The sequence below is a fragment of the Pneumocystis jirovecii genome (assembly GCF_001477535.1).
Source record: "Pneumocystis jirovecii RU7 chromosome Unknown supercont1.5, whole genome shotgun sequence".
NCBI classification, from domain to species: Eukaryota; Fungi; Ascomycota; class Pneumocystomycetes; order Pneumocystales; family Pneumocystaceae; genus Pneumocystis; species Pneumocystis jirovecii.
Window position 1 is genome coordinate 343,660 of NW_017264779.1, and position 18,877 is coordinate 362,536.

Consider the following 18,877-nt stretch of genomic DNA (forward strand, 5'->3'; position numbering starts at 1 on the left):
TTATTGCTATGTATTATTATTGTGTAATATTTCACAATCCTGGTAAAATATATCGCACGAAAACATTTCTAAGATAAACTTTCGAACAGGCTGTCGATAACGATAACGTGTAAGAATTTTAAGAACTGATTTATAAAGATCCAATGATTTAAATTCTTCAGGATACTTCAATTTTAGCCTATAATTTAATGAATATATTATGTATTGATATTATCAGAATTACCTTGAAAGAGATTTGACTGCTTTATTGGCTAAAATATGACTAGATAAATCAATTACTGCTTTTAAAATACTAGCTTGAATATCATTTTTAAAGGCTAACTTAGATATATCCTCTTCAGAATCAGATGTGCATGATTGATAATGCCATGGTTCTAACTAAAAAAATTAATTATAATAAAATGATAAAATATAATACAAATAATATTTTTTTAATATCATTTGGAATACAAACACCAATAGGGATACCAAAACTAGTAAAAACAGATACCCATCCATATTGTTCTAATATTTTGGAAACAGGTGTTATTATAGAAATTAATCCTAATACAAAAAATGCAGTTCTAAAAAGTTAAAAAAATCAAAAAATAAGAATAAAAATACCCCCTAAGACTCATTACTTGTGATTTTTCTGCTATATATACAATTTCAGGAATTACTCGACTATTTTCAAGAAATGGAAAACCATTATTATGAGAACCAATATTCCCTATAGCCCAAAGAGAACTTTTTAACTGAAGGATAATATTTTTATCCTCATATTCATCTTTATGATTAAAAATATAAGAAGCAAAATGCTCAAAATGCCCTTTGTTTTTTAAAAGTTGACATCCTTCAAATGTTTTAATGATTTCTCCATAAAAATGAGGTGGAATAAGACTATCAATGTCATTACTATATAAATTAACTTTTCAATATTAGAGAAAAATGTTATACTTATTTGTAAGCAAAAATGCTAATGAAAGACGATTCTCTACATAGTTTACATAAGATTCATTTTGTTCCTAAATGATTAAACTTTCTTTTAAAAAAAAAAAAATAAACATACATGGAACCAATTATCCATTTCTTTCTCGATATAATCAACTTCTTTAAGATAATTAAATCCTATAGACGATGCCAAAAATCTTATAAAAGCTAATTTTTAATAATAATGAAATTTTAATAATCACCTTAAACGTAATGGTGCGCCAATATCACCAAGATGTTCTAATGTTGGACGTAGTTTTAATGTATATTGAAGATTTTCGAAATCATAGCATGCTCTTTCTAAAACTTTAACAGCCATTTGACATACTTCGATAGAAGGATCATATAACTGAGTAACAAGTAAATAGATAGCCCATTCTGTAACTTTAGTATTTTTGGTAGATATTTTTTTATTTGGAGATAAAAGTGTTCCCAAATGCTTCGTAACAAAAAGTCGCACATCCTGATAAATTAATTCTCGTGATATATTATCATGGTTTAAACCTTCAATCCTGTAGTAAGAGCCTTTGAAAGAATTATACGAGGATGTCCTTGGCTAGACATATGTTAGAAAGAACATTTAACATTAAAATACTACAATCTATAATCCATATTTGTTATAAAATTCAAAATTAGATCATCACGACTTCGAAGTTCTGTAAGATGATAAAACATGTTAAATATTTTTAATTTTTCCATCATCCTATATATATATATATAAGATATGTATATAGTATGCAAGGGAATTTAATACGCAATTCCTTCTTTATTTTCAGATAAAGTCCCAAGTAAAACAAAATATCCTGATGTCAATGTTTCTTCTAAGCGTTGTTTTGAAAATAAAGGATATGGACAAGAAACACCACTTATCTATGACTGTTAAAAAGAAGAAAGTTATTATTAAAGAAAAAACTGGATCAAGTTGAGCAAGACATTCTGAAATTTGTCTTAAAAGTTTGCTATCTGCTAAATAACGTACGCCCTCTGGATTAGCAAGTAATGTAGTGAAAACCATTCGACCAATTCTAACATAGCGCTGATTGGGCTATATATATTAATCTATATATATTGTACTATGTTGTATTATTACTTTTGTTTGTTTAATATTAGAAAACCTATAACTAAACGGTCGGTAAAAAGACAATAAACGTTTCATAAATTTTGTAGATCGAATAGATTCTTCTAACCTTTTTGGATTTAACAAAGGTCCCTGTAAAAGTTCAACAAGTATATCCCATCTCCATTTTTTATAATTTTTAGTGCTTAAAACCTATATAATTATAAAATAGTAATATTTTTGAAACTAAAAAGAATACCTGAGTATCTAATAGAAGAGTTCTGAAACGAATATCGTCGATTTGTAGGCCTAGCTTAAGTTTAATTTGTTCAAGCTGTCTTCGCCCTCTTTTTAAGAAATTTTCTGACCCTGAATAATGTTCTTTTTGTTGAATAGAGCTAATTTTCATTTTTGCTCTATTCAAAGACTCTATTTGAAGAAGAGCAGACGTTGCGGCAGGATGAAACTTATTATCAAATTCTAATGCAGACACAAATAATTTTGGAAGAAACTAAAATGTATTAATTATTATAAATTTGTAATATCATATAAAAACCTGAAGCTTGGTACCATATTTTAATGGCAAAATTCTATTTACTAACTGAAGTAGTTCTACAATTAGCAATGTTGCTTTCCGAAAAATCATTTTATCTTTAGAATCTTCTGCAATAGTCATTAAAGCCTATAGAATTTTTAGGTATAAAATTTATTTAAATATCTGATATAATACATCCAGTATTCCAATATCTATAAATACAATGACAATTAATGCTAAAAACTGTTGTGATAAATCATTTCTTCCAGATTCGATAAACTTATTTGAAAATATATTTTCATTTTGCGGTTCTTGTTGACCATGTGGAAATGGTCTTCCCCAAGTTGTAAGTCTTCTACCGGCCAAAAATGTTGACGTTATAGAGGACGGTTGTATTCTAAAAATATTATATAAAAGATCAAGAATTGTATCCTTTATAAATAAGTATATATGTTAAACATTAAGTATAAAATACCCGGCATCTAGAAGAAGATATACGTAATGCATCAATCAAAGAGCGAATTGACCGCATATTATACATACTCATATAAATCAGTCCTAAATACATTAAACAATACGCATCATTAAAATTGCTTTTATACCCGACCAAGACTTTATCATTGTTGCTACTGCATTTGCACAATATCTTACTTTGTATTCTTCCATCATGGGATGAATATTAGTAAGGTTAGAAACAATAAGCTTAAGGAAATTAATATATTTATAAAAAAGGAAAAACAAACTTGAAGATCGCTTTGAGGTCGAACGTATTTTCTTGTAGAGGGAACATCTAAAAGAAATATAAATAATTTAACAAGTTCATTCGCAATCTCGAATGGTCCATCGCTTAAAGTTTGAAGTAATACCTTATTACCACCCGAGGAAATAATTAATGCTGGATCCAACACAACTAATATAACATTAATTGTACATTCAAAAATATTACTTCTGCTACTCATTTCAGCTAACGTCTCTACACATATCGACGACATTTTATCTCCTGAATGCTCAGCTAAAGATACGACGGCACTAACTACACTTTTGGATATCTCAGATATACCACCTTTGATTTCATAAAATGATCTAAGTAGCTTTAAAGCCTGTTCACGTTCATTTGATGCACTACTATCTTTAGAAAGTGATCTAAACGGTTTAATAAACATTTTATGTGAAAACGATATTGAATAACCGTATAATTGCATATTCTAGATGAATTTTTTTCAAAAAAGATATAGATTCTAAATCACAAATAGCGTATCTTGAAAGACGATATCCACATGCCACTTTATCTGTATTCGGACTTGAAAACATATTACATAAGTGGTATCGAAGTGCTTCCCAATTCAAGTCATATTTTAACGTTGAATACGTTTTGAGAAGTGATATAAGATGATTTGTGCACTTTATATAGTGAACCTTGTCATTAATAGTCTCATCTAAACGCTTAAAGGCAGACTCCAACGTTTGTACTGGATTAATCATCTCTGTATGTTCTTTTTAAGGTTGAGTAGATTAAAATAACAAGTGGTAAAAACAAACCATCTTTTTCTTTTTTCCGCATAAATGCTTGTGTAGGATGCTGGAACTCATTATAGCACATGACGGAGTTTTCGATATCTTGATCATAGATCGTGTTTGACGTAAATTTTGCATCTGAAACAATTATTTTTACATTTAAATGACCCAAAATAGCCCCACATGAATTATTTGATTTTATTTCGTTTATCTGCATTTTTATTCGTGCAATTTTCATATTAGCTGCATCCAACTCCAGTTCAATCTTTCTTCTTAATATTGCATGGTTTTCACCCTCCTGATCAGCTGTTTTTATATCAAAAACCTGCAGCCACATGTTTCAGGCACGTTCTACAACTAATTTACTTGTTTCACCTGCAAAAGATTTTCTGCTCCTTCTTTGATCTTGTTTTCAATATCCAGCTGGTTTGTAAGCTCATTCAGCTACAAAACATGTTACATAATCCCTCAAAATACTCTTCTTTAAGACCTTTTGAACTCTCTGTGCTTCATCCTCAATTTCAGGGGCTATCTGTGCTGGTAAACTCGATGATACCGATACATTTTCCTGTTTTTTTGCCTTGTTGGCTGCTTCTACTGATGTTTTATTTAATGCTGCTGGTGCTGCTATTCTTCGACTCTGTATCTGCTTCTTTCCTGCACATCTCTCCCAGCTCATACGTCTGCTATGTACTTGCAGTGTCTTTATACGTTAAGCTGGTTGATTTTGAAGATGAGAGGTTAAGAATATGGAGGAGAATCACTATAGGAACGTGTTACTATGACAACTGAATGCTATGACGTGAGGAGAAAATGTTCGCAGAAAAAACAAGCATTTACGGTGGGATTAAAGAGTCAAAAAGGCGTGTTAAAACGGGGAAAAACGAAGGTTTAAAGGTCTCTATCAGAATCTATTCTGTTTGTTTGTATAGTGATTGATGGGGTGGCTTTTTCCCGGGAAAAAATCATCAACAGAACAATTGGAACGAGTGAAAGATGATGCATTGGCAAAGTCGCCTTATTCAGCTCCAGAAACGATAGAACTCTATGATCAGGGAGTTTTGGATCCATCTAGGCTGCATCCGCTTGCAGGCCTTGGAAAAGCGCTGGATTATCTTTCTTTAGAGGATGCACAGTTAGCAAATCTTCCAGGTGGAAAAACAGCGTTTCCAAGCAGAGGGTGGAGTGATGATCTTACATATGGGACTGGAACAGTATATGTTTCTGGTTGAATACTGTTTGAGCTGTCAAAACTTGGCTAACAGTGGCATAGCTCTTGGTATTGGAGGTGCTTGGGGTTTTTTTGAGGGACTATCCAAGGCAAAAAAAAATGTTTCAACACGTGTCCGATTTAACAGTATTCTTAATGCCATGACGTCCAGAGGACCTTTCTTAGCTAATTCAGTGGGTGTAATTGCTCTTGGCTATAATGCAGCAAATTCTACACTCGGTTATTATAGAGGAAAACACGATGATATGAATTCTATTATTAGCGGAGCACTGGCTGGCACTGTTTATAAAAGTACACGAGGCATCAAAAGTATTGTTATCTTTAGTGGTATTTGTTCTGGAATGGCTGGTATATGGTGTCTTTCAAAACGACTTTTTATATAATAAATATTTTTATACCAAAGTATTTGTTTCCCATTTAATACATTCATTTAGACTCATACCGTATACTTTTTTCTTTTTTGAAAAAATACAAAGCTATAAAATTAATATTGAATATTACCCATGTCCATGTAAATAATATAGTTACAATATAATTGGAACAAATAAATGTTCATGCAAAACATATCGATTAATGGTATGCTGCTTGGCACCTTATATTTGTTACATGATGATGCATTTGTTTAGTTTTTTCTTTTTTTGTATTATGAAATGTATTTATCGACTCTATACGTAAATGATTGGAAATGTTATCATTTTTTTCTACTAATGGCTGAATATGTCTACCAGAGAATGCTGAATCTTTTGAATCAGAACGTAAACATATAACGTTATGTTTTTTCAGAGTCCATCGTTTGTTTAAAAAAGTATTTTGACGTAAACTTAAGTTTTGTCGAAAATTCTGCATCTCTATAGCACATGTAGACGAATATGAAGTTGTTAAGCTCGTTGTCGGCTCTAAACTAGGGCTATTGGACAGAGAATTTTTAAAAACACAATTTACAGCTGACACCGTTGATAAAAGATGACTCGATCTGTAGATTGCTTGACTTATAGAAGGCGTAAATGGACAAAGAGTTTTTTGTGACGATGCTAGAGCTGCAAAACGTAGCATTCCCGTAATAGAAATAGGATGTTCTGGATTAATATCTGCTAATCGTATAAGAGGAGTAGGTTCCTTATTTTTAGATTCGTTTGTCAATATTGTAGTAGAAGAATTTGTATTTAATTTTTCTATAGACTTTGGTGGCATAGAAATAGATAATTTATGTATAATGGCTGGAAGCTCTTCCTGAAAAAACGTACGTAATTGTTTTTCAATTTCTTTTTGCAAAAACTGTGCAATAACAGGTATACTGTCAAATGTACTAGAAACACGTACAGATTCAACTGGATCATTACGGAAGACTAAAGTAACACCTTTTGCCTTAGAAAATACCAAAACGACAATACCTGATAATTTAAAATCTGATAAACGAAGAAACATAGGAACAATTAACGGTGCATCTGCAAAAAGTATTCCTTTCCATGTAAACTTCGGAGATGTATTTTTATGTGTATTTAAAGGGTTAATCTTACATAATTATTAACAACTTATTGAAATTTAAAATACTTACTTGAACTTTGGTTTGCAAAACAATATATGCATCTCCTGTATATCTAAGTTTAAATAAACCACGAAAACGGTCTTCTGCAAGATCCCCTATCTCTAAAATTTCAAGTTCTGGAGGCTAATTTATTAGTTATTTGATATAAAAAAAAAAACTACCTTTGAACCCATATTTAATTCTTTTACATCAATTTTGTCAACAATAATAGGCAATTTATTCCCTTTGTTAAGTGCATAACTAAGAAGAGAAGATGTTTTTTCTATAAAAGATTGAGAAAATTCTTTATTCCATGAAAAATGAAAAGCCATATGTTTTTTTTAATTCTATGTTTTTTTTTAAAAAAAAAAAAAGAATAGACAATATATAAATACAAAAACTTACTTTTTAGAAGGATATTAAACTCAAATATTGGATCTTTGTTGCTTAAAACTTAAATTCATTTTTTTTATATTTGATGATGTGTTGATCGCTGATCGATAAACGGATTTTCTTAGAAATTTATAAAGTTTATTAAATTATAGCAATTTTTAAGGTAAAAAGAATTGTATTTTTACTTCTAAAACATAAGAAATGACTTAATATTTTCTTATAGAGGTGTTTTTCTTTTTTTAAATAAATTTTTTTTCTTGTATTTAAAACAAAACATTTATCAGTACTGCAAAACTTCTAAATGCCACGGCAAAATAAGGTTCCATACTATCAAAAATTATTTCAAGAGAATACACATCTTCCTATTTATATGAGAGTATCTTTTCTGCTACTTTTTCACTATCTGAATCATTCTATAGACTCCCAGAAGTAAATTGATGCTGTACCCTTTTATGGTACTTTGGAGTGTTAGCTTAATTGGTTATATTTTTTGAAATACTTTTATATTTTTTATTTTAATGTTTTTAGGCTCTGTATGGGGTACTGTAAATATGATAAGGGCAAGTTAATTTTATCAATTAAGTAAAAGTTAAATATGTTAGGGTATTAAGTGATAAGATTTTATTCTTATTATTTTTCTTAAAGTATAATTAAGCTAAAAATCATTCTTCTGTGTTTTTTGTTCTATAGGAAGCATGTTATGAATTTTACGAATTTTCAGAAATCTTTTATAATTTTTGAATATTTTATAATAGACGTTGAAGAAAAAAACTACAAATGATAAAAAAATAAGAATTTGCTGGTTATTTTAGTATGAATGTTTTTTATAAGTTTAGTATAAATTTTTCTATTTAGTGAAAAAACAAATATATAAAATTTTAATTATTTTAATTGTTTTTAATTCATCTTTTTTAAAATCTTTTATTATTAATATTTCTGTATTTAACAGGCTAAAAGTATTTATTAAGATTATTTTTAAGATTGTTTTTTAATTTATGTTTTAAATATTTTTATATTTTACTCAAAATTAGAATATGATATTTTATCTAGTATATTAGAATAAAAAACAACGAAGGATATTTAAATCACTTTATAAATTTTTATTACTTTGTTTAGCTTGAACATTTATTTTGTTTAATTACCTATTAAAATTTAATACTTTTTTTTAAATAGACAAAACCATATTTTTTATAAAGATAAAAATAGCATTTTCAAAAATTCATTAAGCTTAAATTTTAATTAAATCTAAAGGATTTTAAGTTTTATTATGAACATCAAGTATAATATTTATTATAGAAAATAAATGCCAATTATTGTTCATTTTGTAATGTTTTTGATATTTTATAGATATTTAGATATTTAGATTTAGAAATTACTGTTTTTCTTTATGAACATCAAAATTGAGAATTTAATCATATATATAATACGTTAATTATTTCTATTTAAAATTGCTCAAAAATTCTATAATATTTTGTTATTTTATATATCATAAAAATGTTTTAAATATGCTTAATAAAAGAATGTAAATACTAGTACAATTTCATTTAAAAATTACATTCTGGCTTAAAATATATTTTTATAAAAATATTCTTTATATAATTATTAGATTTAATTTTTTACATTATTATATTGTTAGGTATATATAGTTTTTATAAATTATAAATAAAAACATAAGATATTTATTCTATTTAAAACTAAATAAATCTAATAAAATTATAAAAAAATATAATAAATCTTAAGTCCACTAAATAAATTATTGCCATTTAAATATGTTATATTAAGAAATATTTAATTTGAAAAAAAAAAATATTTTAAAATCTAATATATATATTTAAATGATTTGTAATTGATTAAATATCTAATTATTTATAACTATTTTTATTTTTATAGCTTTATTATAATAAATATAATTTAATATTTTTGCTTAAAAAATAAAAGTTTCTAAGATTCTTTATATATTTATTCGTGTGACTAGTTTTTTTTTCCAAAAACCCATATAGTATTTTTATTTATATCAAGAAATAATAAAAGAATATAAATATTTACCATGTTGCTCAAGCACTATAACAATTTATATTGGATTTAAATCATTTGAATATTTTTTATTAAGGATAAATATTAAGAATATGTTATTTTATAATTATTGTCACTTTTTAAAACCATTATATCATCAAAGATTTATTTATTCAAAACATTTTAAAAATTATGTAATATTTAAAATATTAAAACTTGGTATAAAAAATTAACTTTTTTTAATAAAAAACGTAAATTTTCAAATCAATTAGATAGTATAAATTCCAAAAATGTTAGTAATAGACACTTTTATATTTTTTTATTATTTTTTACATACATTTACACACATCTTTCGAACATATATAATACATCCAAAAATCATCACGACATCAGCTTTTTTATCAAGTTTTCAATCCTTTAATAAAGAGAAAACAGCTAGTTTTTAAGAAAATAAACACACTAACATGTAAGCATAGGCCTTATAAAGCCAACAAAAGTCAATATACATATTATTATTATATATTATTGTCGAATAAACCATATTTTGTATTTTCAAAAAAAATAAAAAAATAAAAGAAATGGAAGATCCAGAAAACAGTAGTTCATTTTTTGAAGAATCTTATGAGCACATAAGTTCTTTTTTTTCAAATTCTAAACCAGATTCAACACTAAAAAAAGCAAATGAAGATCAAGAAGAAATAAAGGTAGAAAGATCGAAAGATACACTCTGTTGTCACATATATTCTGTCATAGATAATGCTTGTGAAGATCCTTTTATTTTTATTGTTAATGCAGAAAAAATAAATGAAAGCAATAGCAAACATTTTACTGTGTATACAATACATATGAGGGTAAAAATATTAATAAAAAAATGCAGCATAAACACTTAATAATTATCACTAATAGAACTTTGAAGTACGCCGTCGCTATTCCGAATTTGAATCCCTTAGAATATCACTTTCACGATTATTTCCTACAGTGATTGTTCCTCCAATTCCTGAAAAATCCAATATCAGTAAGCTAATTTAGATAACACATATTTGTCCATATAAATTTATTAGATTTATCAATTTCTTCGGCAAGGGCTAAAAGAGATTCAAATATAGTTAATCAAAGAAAAAGAATGTTACAAGTTTTCCTTAATCGTTGTGTTTTTCATCCTGTTTTGAGTAAAAGCCACGTTTTTCATTGCTTTTTGGATGATAATATATCATGGGTAGAATATTAATTTTTCAGTTAATTTTTATGTTTTAACGAATAATAGCAACAAGTTTTAATAACACCGCCTATTTCTTTATTACCACAAAATATTCTTATATCACACCCTCTAGATCCAATTTCTAGCACAAATAATCCTAATTATCAATGTCTTCCTATACCCTCTGCTAATGCAAAGTTAATAAATTCTAATAATAAAGATGAAGTAAAATTTCTAGAATTAGAAAAAAAAATTAAAGAAATTGAAGATATTATTGGAACTGGTATCTTAAAAGCAAATAGATATATTATAAAACACTTTCAAAGTGAAAGCATTTTTTTTTTATCATTCGTTAAACCTTGATAGATTTAGCAGATCATTTCAGCGAACTAGGTGCAACTTATAATGCTCTTTCAATAATTGGACCAGATCACTTAGCGGCAGGAATTGAACGTTTTGGCCAAGCTCACGACTCAAATTTTCATTCTAATTATGAATTAGTACAAGAAAGATATATTTTTATTTATACTTATATTTATTTGTTAGATTGAGAATATGAATTTTATATTATCAGAGCCGTTAAAAGAATTGGCACAGTTTCATGAAGCTGCTAGGTCTCGTTTAATATATAGACGTCAGAAAACCGTACAATACGAAATTATTGTAGATATATTAAATCAAAACAAAAATATACTGGATACACTTGAGAAATCAGAAATAGAAGCACAAAAAATTGAATCATCTCTAGCAAGATTGAGTACAGGCGGATCTAGTTTATCAACATTGAATTCCGATGAATCTATTGATGACAACGAGCATTCAAAACAAACTAAGAATTTCTTTGGAAAATTAACTGTTGCTATAAAAGATATGGTTGATGCAGATTCAAAGACTACTAGAAAAAAAAGTATTGAAAAAATATATGAAAAAATTTCTCAGGTAAATCAAATTTAATAATACAAATTAATAACGATTAATCAGCTGGAAAATGCACTTAAAATTACAAGAAAGGACTCAAATGTTGCAGCAGAGGCTATAATGGATGAATTAGAGAGATTCCAAAGTGCAATTAGGAAAAATTATTGTGATTTAATGATTAATGTCGGAAAATGCTATATAGAATGGGCTAAAAGAAATATTAAGGTCTGGGAAAAAGCTAATTGTTTAGCTTAAAAAGTCTTTAGTTCTTCTAAAAATATAAATAATTAATTATCTACTAGATACTAAACGTATGGATTATACTTTCACAATGATGCCCTACAATAAATACTAAGGTACAATTGGAATTAATGAAAACAAAAATACATCCTAAAATACGTCCTATAAACCTAAATTACGAGTATAAAAATCAAACTACCTAATTTACTCATTATAAATTTCTTATAACATTCCTTTGAACTTTTGCATTTCCTAAAATAAATTATAATATTCATAAATTATTTATGAAATGAATTTTTCATATTAAACTATTATTTTTTAATTTAATTTGTAATATAAACTCAAAAACAAATACGTCAGAGCAGTTCATTGATTATTTTAATTTAATAAGACTATTTTATAAAGTCTTCTCTTGACCTTTCTGTTGTGTCTATAGTATCCGTATCAATGATACCTTGAGCATCTTCATCAGATTCGTCTTCAATATCCGATACTGTTTGTGCTTGAACTAATAAAATAAAAATACATAAATAGATATAAATTTAACAAAATTACCTCCTACACGAACTTCTTCTCCATTAATATCAATGTCTTTCATAAGACGATTCAAATGCTTTAATTTTTCTTTTTTACTTTTATCATCTCGCTCTTTAATAAGTCTTTCAAGCTCAGGACGATATTTAGATTCATATTCCTCCACTTTTCGTTTAATAGCATCCAAAAAATCATCCATCCCTAATCCTGTAATGGCAGAAACAGCAACCACGTCTAAATGGCGATAAAATTCCTCGAGCATAAGACTCATACTATTCATCAAACTAGACATGTAGCCAGATCCACCTTCGCCTTCCATATTTCCTTCATCCCTTGAAAGTGCAGATTGAAAAGTCTCAAAATCAGTCATCCATTCCTTTGCAAATGTTGCATCTTGCACATCAGTTTTATTAAATACTACAATAAGAGGCAATTTTGTCTTATAAAGAATTGAACATGCATACAGCATTGAACTCATAAACGTTGTACAAGATCTAGAACGTACAGTATCAATAATGTATGCAATACATGTCGGAAATGACGATGCTAAGGCATCTGTTATAATTGATCCAGAAGCAGACCATGTAAATATTTCTGATGAAATATAAATAAAAATCAAAAACAGATGCTCAGATTACCAATTTGCCCAGGCGTATCAAAGAGAATATGCCTATAAAACTAAGTTTTTACATCCATAAACTCAAACATACGATGATGATCGTTTTTCAAGAATTGAAAGTACTTGATCAAACTTTGTAGCAAAGAGATTCAATGACGTAAGAATAGCACCATTAGGACCAAGATTGTATCTAAAATTGATAAAAATTAATCAAAAATACAAAATCCATACTGTTTCATCACTTCTTTATAATTAATGGTATCACAGATATCAATATTCACATTATACGGCACAGACAAAACTGCTGGGTCTATTTACTCACAAAAATTCATTATTTTTCCTCAAAAAAAAGATAAATTTCTTTACCAAGATTAACAATATATGGAATCTGTTCTTTACTCCGTATATGAGCGTTTAATCTCTGTAAAAAAGTTGTTTTTCCTATAAAAAAACATCAATATACATCTTTGAATCTCTTCTTGTCTTACCTGATCCTGCCATACCTACAACAAGAACACAACATGGTTTTATCGTCATGATTTAAAAGATTACTTGGTTATAACATAGATATCGATAGAACTGGATATATCTGAGTAGACTGATAAAAAAAGGACACTTAATACACACAAACAACACTTTGTATTAAAAACGAAAAAAATCTATACATTTTTCATTTATATACTTTTTAATGGTAATTCAATCAACAGCTTATGTATACATTTTTTCTTGTAAAAAAAGTTTCATAGAGCTTTTCCCATAATGAATTGTATTTACCATAATTGAGTCTATATATATCGCTAGTCATGTTGTATATTCAAACAACTTTATACAATCTATATTATTTTTGAAAAACTTCTTTCAAGACTCTAAATTACATACAGATATACGAATCTATAGAAAAATAAATACATGATAAACACATATATACATATACGTATGACAGAGTGGGTAAATACATCCATAATACATAAACAGGCATATCTACCTGTATTGAAATATAAAATCAGATACTTTTAAAAATATTACAATAAAAGGAATGCACCCAAATACTCTCCATGCCAAGACATGAATGTCCTTTTTAAAACAATACCGTTAAATCATATAAAATCATAACAAGAAATAATGCAGACAAAAACATTGTTGTTATTTCACATCTTTTGGACTTTTTGTCTTAGATATCTTTTGTGATTTATCGACTTCATCAACCATTCTTAATACTAAATGGAAAACCATTATATATCATTTATGATCCTATTCGGTCTCTTTGAGCAAATTAAATTCATCATATATATGTTTGTGTGCCATATTCAGTAAAAACATACCCTTTCTAGCATGTTGCTGATCTAGAAGGATTCTCTTGCTCATGTATTGAAGCACAAGACATATCCTCTTCCGGATCAATGTCCTCAGGATTAAAAGCATGTTCAAGATCAGTTGGATCAGACCCAACCGTCTCTTCTAATTCAATGTCATCACACAACCCAAAACCATCTTTTAAATCAGATTCATCCAACTCAAAATGATCATCTAGATCAATATTGTCGTCTAGCCCAAAAGAATCATCCAGTATAGCATCCTCTTCAAGTTTAGCTTCCGGTTTAGCCGTACCATTTGAATCAAATTGATGTTTTTTGAATCTAGATTCCGTTTCATACCGTTTTTTCAAAATCTTTTGTATATTTGCTTGATTAGAAGCATCCATTGAATCTGATGTTAAATCTAAAGCCAAATCCGAAGCCAAACCTAATGTTATCCCTGAAGACACTTCAGAGGATTGAGAATTCTGTTCAGCCCTAACACTCTGTCTTGCTGGGAGAACCGGCTGTTTTGCCTTCTGCTTAACAGGCGGCAAAGGCACTGGCCTTTGTTTAAACGATATCGTATTATAACTCATAGTTTCTTTCACACCATGTTGCTTATTCTCTTCCCGCTTCATAGAAGAAATCGGTTCAGATGCCGAATGCTCGAGTCGTGGCACCTCGTCTCCTATTTCTTGTTTCGAAACACCTATTGGCTCCATTGACTCTCCTGCAACCTCTGAATACTCAGGAAGCCTGTCTTCCAAGACTTCTTGTGCCAATGACTCTTTTTTATCCCTTTCAAAACTCACCGACGACGATCTTCCTGTGTATTCACTCAATACCTCCGAATCAAGCGATGCATGTGCTATCCACTATCAGTATACACCTTTTTTCCATACTACTATCCCCCTACAATGTCTTTTCGTTATATAATTCGCCCCCCATCGTCGCACTGCATTTGTTGCCGAACTAACACTCAGAGACAGAGTATTCTTTTCCCCTACTTCTTGCTTCCGCCGACCCTCAAATAACGTAGATCCTTCCCGCATCGTCACAAATGCTGCACTTAGTCGCTCTTTCTTCGTCGCAAACGTCGACTTCAATGAACTTCCCGATATTGATGATCCTCCACTCCCAATCATCCCAATACTCTTCCAATTGTCAGTCTTTTGCTTCCAAAACACTTTTTTTCTTCCCACCTCGTTTTCCCCTTCTTGCTCTCCTTTCTGCATCTCCTCCGACTTGAAAATCTTCGATTGCGAGATCTTGTTCAGTGTTTTCGGCAAAACACTCGACTTTCCAAATGCACTCATCGCTGCCGCCGTCACAAATGACTTTCCCAATTTCTCCTCTCCCTCTCCTCGCCTTTCTCTCCCCTCTCCTCCCTCTATTCCTCCTCCACTCCCCGATGCAATCGTATTGTATGATGACGACCTCTTCAATCCACTTTTTTTGTTTTCTCCCGTCCTCAGTGTGGTCAACAGCACTGCCTGCCTCTGTTGCTTCCCTCCTAACCCCCCTGGTCCTCCTAATGGCACTCCTTCTCCCTCTGTTTCCTTCTTTTCTCCCTTTTCCCCCTCTTTCTCTTCTCCTTGCCCTTCCTTCCTTCCTTCCTCTATTCCCTCCCTCTCTACGCCTTTCTCCACTTCCTCTTCCCCTTCTTCTCTCCGCTCCTCTCTTCCTGCTCTTGATTCCTCCCAAATCCCCCCTCTGTACATTTGGTTTTTCGTGCTACAGATGTAAAAATCCTCCATGTGCGGAAAAACAAGTGTATTCTGAATCTACCTTCCATCAGCTCCTCTCTAATCCTCCTCTACACCCACCGTCTCTCGAATCCGGTTCTCCAACACCTTCAAAATCATGGAATACGTAATTTGCTTCGAAAACACCACCGGTTCAATCGTCATGTCAATCTACTCCCCTGTAAGCCCCTCTGTTCCCTCCAAATCCCTCCTCCACTCTCTCTCATACCGTCGGCATCTCATAAAACCCATACCACACCCGATTGCTTGGCGGCGGCTTCATAATTACCCCTATGGTCCCCTCAAACCGTTTTACCACCACCGCCACCACCACCTCCATCTTCCGCCCACGTAAACGCCCTCCCAGGTTCAGTGTCACACTTGTCCCTATTTCTACACGCATCTGTCCCTTGTATGTGATCTTTACGTCCATATTAAGCTGTCCATCCATCGACAGCTCTCGCAGCCGCGGATTTGTCACATAGGGAATGCTGTTTCCTATCTCTACCCGTCGTACCACTATATCTGATAAAAATCCCGGCTTTTTAATCCGTGCAATCTTCTTTCTGATCCGTTCCATAATAAATTCCTCTGCCATTTGTGTTTGATAGAGTCCTAGGAATAACCGCCCAATTAACCCATTCAACCATCTCATTTCGACTTGTGCATCACTCCCATGGATTGCCTGCAGCAATGCCGACATGTCTGCTGCCTCAAACTGCAATGGCTGCCGCCCACTTGCTGCTGCCAGTGCAAAATACCAGTCTTCTTGATCCGATGGATTTCCACTGAACAAAAAGTACTGTTGCCGTGCTGTGCTCTCTGTAGACACTGCTGACGCCTGTTCTGCAATATGAATTGCGTGTGCCCGTGCAAATAGCTCTCCATCATGTGCTCCCGGCGGCCACAAGCCAACTGTGCTCGGTACAAGTACTATACGGTGCCGTAGATCCGTCCGGTGCTCACGGTCATATAAATGCAGTGTATTGTCACGTAGCACTGCATAGAACAAGACTGCACGCCGCCTTGGATGCCCACGGCAGACCCTCAACCACCCTGTCTTGGCTGGTGGATCACGGGTCCGCTGCTGTGGTAGCTGCCGCGGTACTGATGGCGGCGCTCGGCCAACAAGCAGAAGCACAAGAATGAGCAGCGGCAGTGTCACTGCGCCTGCAGCATATGCCACAAGGTGGGAGAACGCAGGAAACCAGTGCATGCTCAGGTGTGCGTGTACAGTGCACACACTACGTGTGTACAGTATGCAATGACAGTGCAACAGATAAGTATATACTATAGTATAACATAGCGTATATCATATGGTATAACGTATACTATAATGTATACAATAAGAATATATAGTGCAGTAGTCAGCAATGGAGTGTGTGTACAGTGTATGCTATGTATATATGTATATATGTATATATATATAGTGTGCATGTGTATAGGGCAGTGCATTACAGCATATCATGCATGCTATAGTGTATAACGTATACTATAGTGCAGTATGTTGTATAATATGTGTGGTATAACGTGTATAATATAGCGTGCATAGTATATGCATGGCGTATGTAGCATCGATAGTATATATAGTATGTGCCGCATAGTATGGCAGAGTATACAGTGTCACTGTATGTCTATTCACACTTTATACAGTGTACGTAACACACACAGCGCACGCACAGTATGCACACTGTCAACCATATGCCATGCATGCATGTGTTGAGTGCGTTGTATGCGTCATATATGCGTTGTATATGCGTTGTATATGCGCTGTGTATGCAGTGTGCTGTATGCGTTGTGTGCACGCGCTATGTATACTGCATACAGTGTATGTATAGCATATAGTGCGTGCAACGCATGTAACACATAGAGTATATACAGATACACCGCGTTATATGCGTTGTCTGCACAGTGTATGCAAAGTGTATGCGCATTGCACATACGCCGCACACACATACTATGCACGCATACTATACATATACTGCATATATATGCTATGTATATACGCAGCATATACTGTCCGCATATGTTATGCAGTGTATACACATACATAGTATACGCATCGTATATACACTGTGTATGCAGTGTATGCACTCTGCTGACTGTGCGTTGTGTATGCCTTGTGTATGCATCGTATGCTGTATACGCTGTGTATGCTGACTATGCGTTGCACGCGGTGCGTGCAGTATATACACAGATGTCCAGTGCACACGCTATACAGATATATCTACAGTATGCACAGTATATATAGCGCATCTGCAATGTTTGTATTGTGCCCCTATATATATGCAGCATATGCGTAGTATATCTACAGTGTATACGCAATGCAATGGACAATACATACGTATAATTGCACAACATATACAGTGTGTGCGTTGTATACACAGTATACGCGTTATGTCCTCTGTGTATGCGTTATACGGTGTATATGCGTTGCAATGTGTAGCGTGCATGTGTAATCGTGCAGTGTATGCGGTGTGTACATTGTATGCGTCACACATATATACATACACATATACATCATAGTATACATAGTATATAATGTACAGTGCATATGTATAGTACAACATACAGTATATATGTATTGTATGCACTGTGTTGCATGGCATGTGCACATTGCAGACTATATCCATTCAATGCACTTTATACTCAGATTGTATATCTGCAGAGCATGTATATTATATGCGCAGAGTATAGTCATGCATGATGAATATGTAATAGGCGACAATAATGCATGTTATATCTGTTATGCGTGCATTATATACAGAGAATATATGTGCTGCATGCACTGCATGCCTATTATATGTATATTAGGTCTACTATATACACAAACCTCGCCTTGCAGAATCTGTATACATACACATGCAATGTACATACATTTATAGTGCATATACAGTGTGCATACACACACTATGCATATACCATACATGCACTGTATACATTGCACATATATTTTCCATACAACATAATGCTCTGCAGATAGCCTATATATTTTGCATATAACGTATACATTTTGCGTACAGCCAAGGGAGGTCAGGTGGGGTAGCAGGTATGTATTACCATGCGTGAATACGGCATAGATGGACA

General features: G+C 31.6%; 8 protein-coding genes across 8 annotated transcripts; 3 read left to right on the plus strand and 5 right to left on the minus strand.

Moving 5' to 3' along the window:
* Positions 1-6: 6 nt before the first annotated feature.
* On the minus strand, positions 7-4,755 carry T551_01328 (TORC2 complex subunit TSC11; the record flags this gene model as incomplete). Its single annotated transcript, XM_018373591.1, has 22 exons — positions 7-178; positions 224-378; positions 419-563; positions 604-894; positions 937-1,004; positions 1,049-1,127; positions 1,173-1,432; positions 1,474-1,525; positions 1,568-1,672; positions 1,724-1,839; positions 1,883-2,014; positions 2,060-2,239; positions 2,286-2,537; positions 2,583-2,708; positions 2,757-2,993; positions 3,037-3,119; positions 3,164-3,263; positions 3,305-3,704; positions 3,751-4,054; positions 4,101-4,401; positions 4,452-4,520; positions 4,567-4,755. The coding sequence occupies 22 exons, from the start codon at positions 4,753-4,755 to the stop codon at positions 7-9; spliced, it is 3,816 nt and encodes a 1,271-aa protein (XP_018230246.1).
* Positions 4,756-5,014: 259 nt separating this feature from the next.
* Positions 5,015-5,690, plus strand: T551_01329 (protein transporter TIM23; the record flags this gene model as incomplete). Its single annotated transcript, XM_018373592.1, has 2 exons — positions 5,015-5,303; positions 5,350-5,690. The coding sequence occupies 2 exons, from the start codon at positions 5,015-5,017 to the stop codon at positions 5,688-5,690; spliced, it is 630 nt and encodes a 209-aa protein (XP_018230247.1).
* A 187-nt stretch (positions 5,691-5,877) lies between these two features.
* On the minus strand, positions 5,878-7,164 carry T551_01330 (uncharacterized protein; the record flags this gene model as incomplete). The annotated part of the gene is made up of 3 exons (XM_018373593.1): positions 5,878-6,819; positions 6,863-6,976; positions 7,015-7,164. 3 exons carry the CDS (start codon positions 7,162-7,164, stop codon positions 5,878-5,880), a joined length of 1,206 nt encoding a protein of 401 aa, XP_018230248.1.
* A 362-nt stretch (positions 7,165-7,526) lies between these two features.
* T551_01331 (uncharacterized protein) lies at positions 7,527-7,794 on the plus strand (the record flags this gene model as incomplete). The annotated part of the gene is made up of 3 exons (XM_018373594.1): positions 7,527-7,601; positions 7,645-7,705; positions 7,754-7,794. 3 exons carry the CDS (start codon positions 7,527-7,529, stop codon positions 7,792-7,794), a joined length of 177 nt encoding a protein of 58 aa, XP_018230249.1.
* Positions 7,795-9,816: 2,022 nt separating this feature from the next.
* T551_01332 (uncharacterized protein) lies at positions 9,817-11,609 on the plus strand (the record flags this gene model as incomplete). The annotated part of the gene is made up of 7 exons (XM_018373595.1): positions 9,817-10,089; positions 10,145-10,253; positions 10,300-10,454; positions 10,503-10,761; positions 10,803-10,936; positions 10,983-11,375; positions 11,418-11,609. 7 exons carry the CDS (start codon positions 9,817-9,819, stop codon positions 11,607-11,609), a joined length of 1,515 nt encoding a protein of 504 aa, XP_018230250.1.
* A 377-nt stretch (positions 11,610-11,986) lies between these two features.
* Positions 11,987-13,284, minus strand: T551_01333 (GTPase NPA3; the record flags this gene model as incomplete). Its single annotated transcript, XM_018373596.1, has 7 exons — positions 11,987-12,102; positions 12,150-12,722; positions 12,767-12,806; positions 12,835-12,937; positions 12,979-13,057; positions 13,114-13,188; positions 13,236-13,284. The coding sequence occupies 7 exons, from the start codon at positions 13,282-13,284 to the stop codon at positions 11,987-11,989; spliced, it is 1,035 nt and encodes a 344-aa protein (XP_018230251.1).
* A 264-nt stretch (positions 13,285-13,548) lies between these two features.
* Positions 13,549-13,885, minus strand: T551_01334 (uncharacterized protein; the record flags this gene model as incomplete). Its single annotated transcript, XM_018373597.1, is given in 7 exon segments — positions 13,549-13,580; positions 13,601-13,613; positions 13,627-13,638; positions 13,682-13,728; positions 13,733-13,757; positions 13,774-13,821; positions 13,838-13,885. Coding segments are annotated over 7 exon segments (225 nt in total).
* A 189-nt stretch (positions 13,886-14,074) lies between these two features.
* On the minus strand, positions 14,075-17,048 carry T551_01335 (uncharacterized protein; the record flags this gene model as incomplete). Its single annotated transcript, XM_018373598.1, has 4 exons — positions 16,020-17,048; positions 15,872-15,961; positions 14,962-15,829; positions 14,075-14,913 (listed from the first exon to the last, which is right to left on the minus strand). Exons 1-4 carry the CDS (start codon positions 17,004-17,006, stop codon positions 14,075-14,077), a joined length of 2,784 nt encoding a protein of 927 aa, XP_018230253.1. The 5' UTR covers positions 17,007-17,048.
* Positions 17,049-18,877: the final 1,829 nt, after the last annotated feature.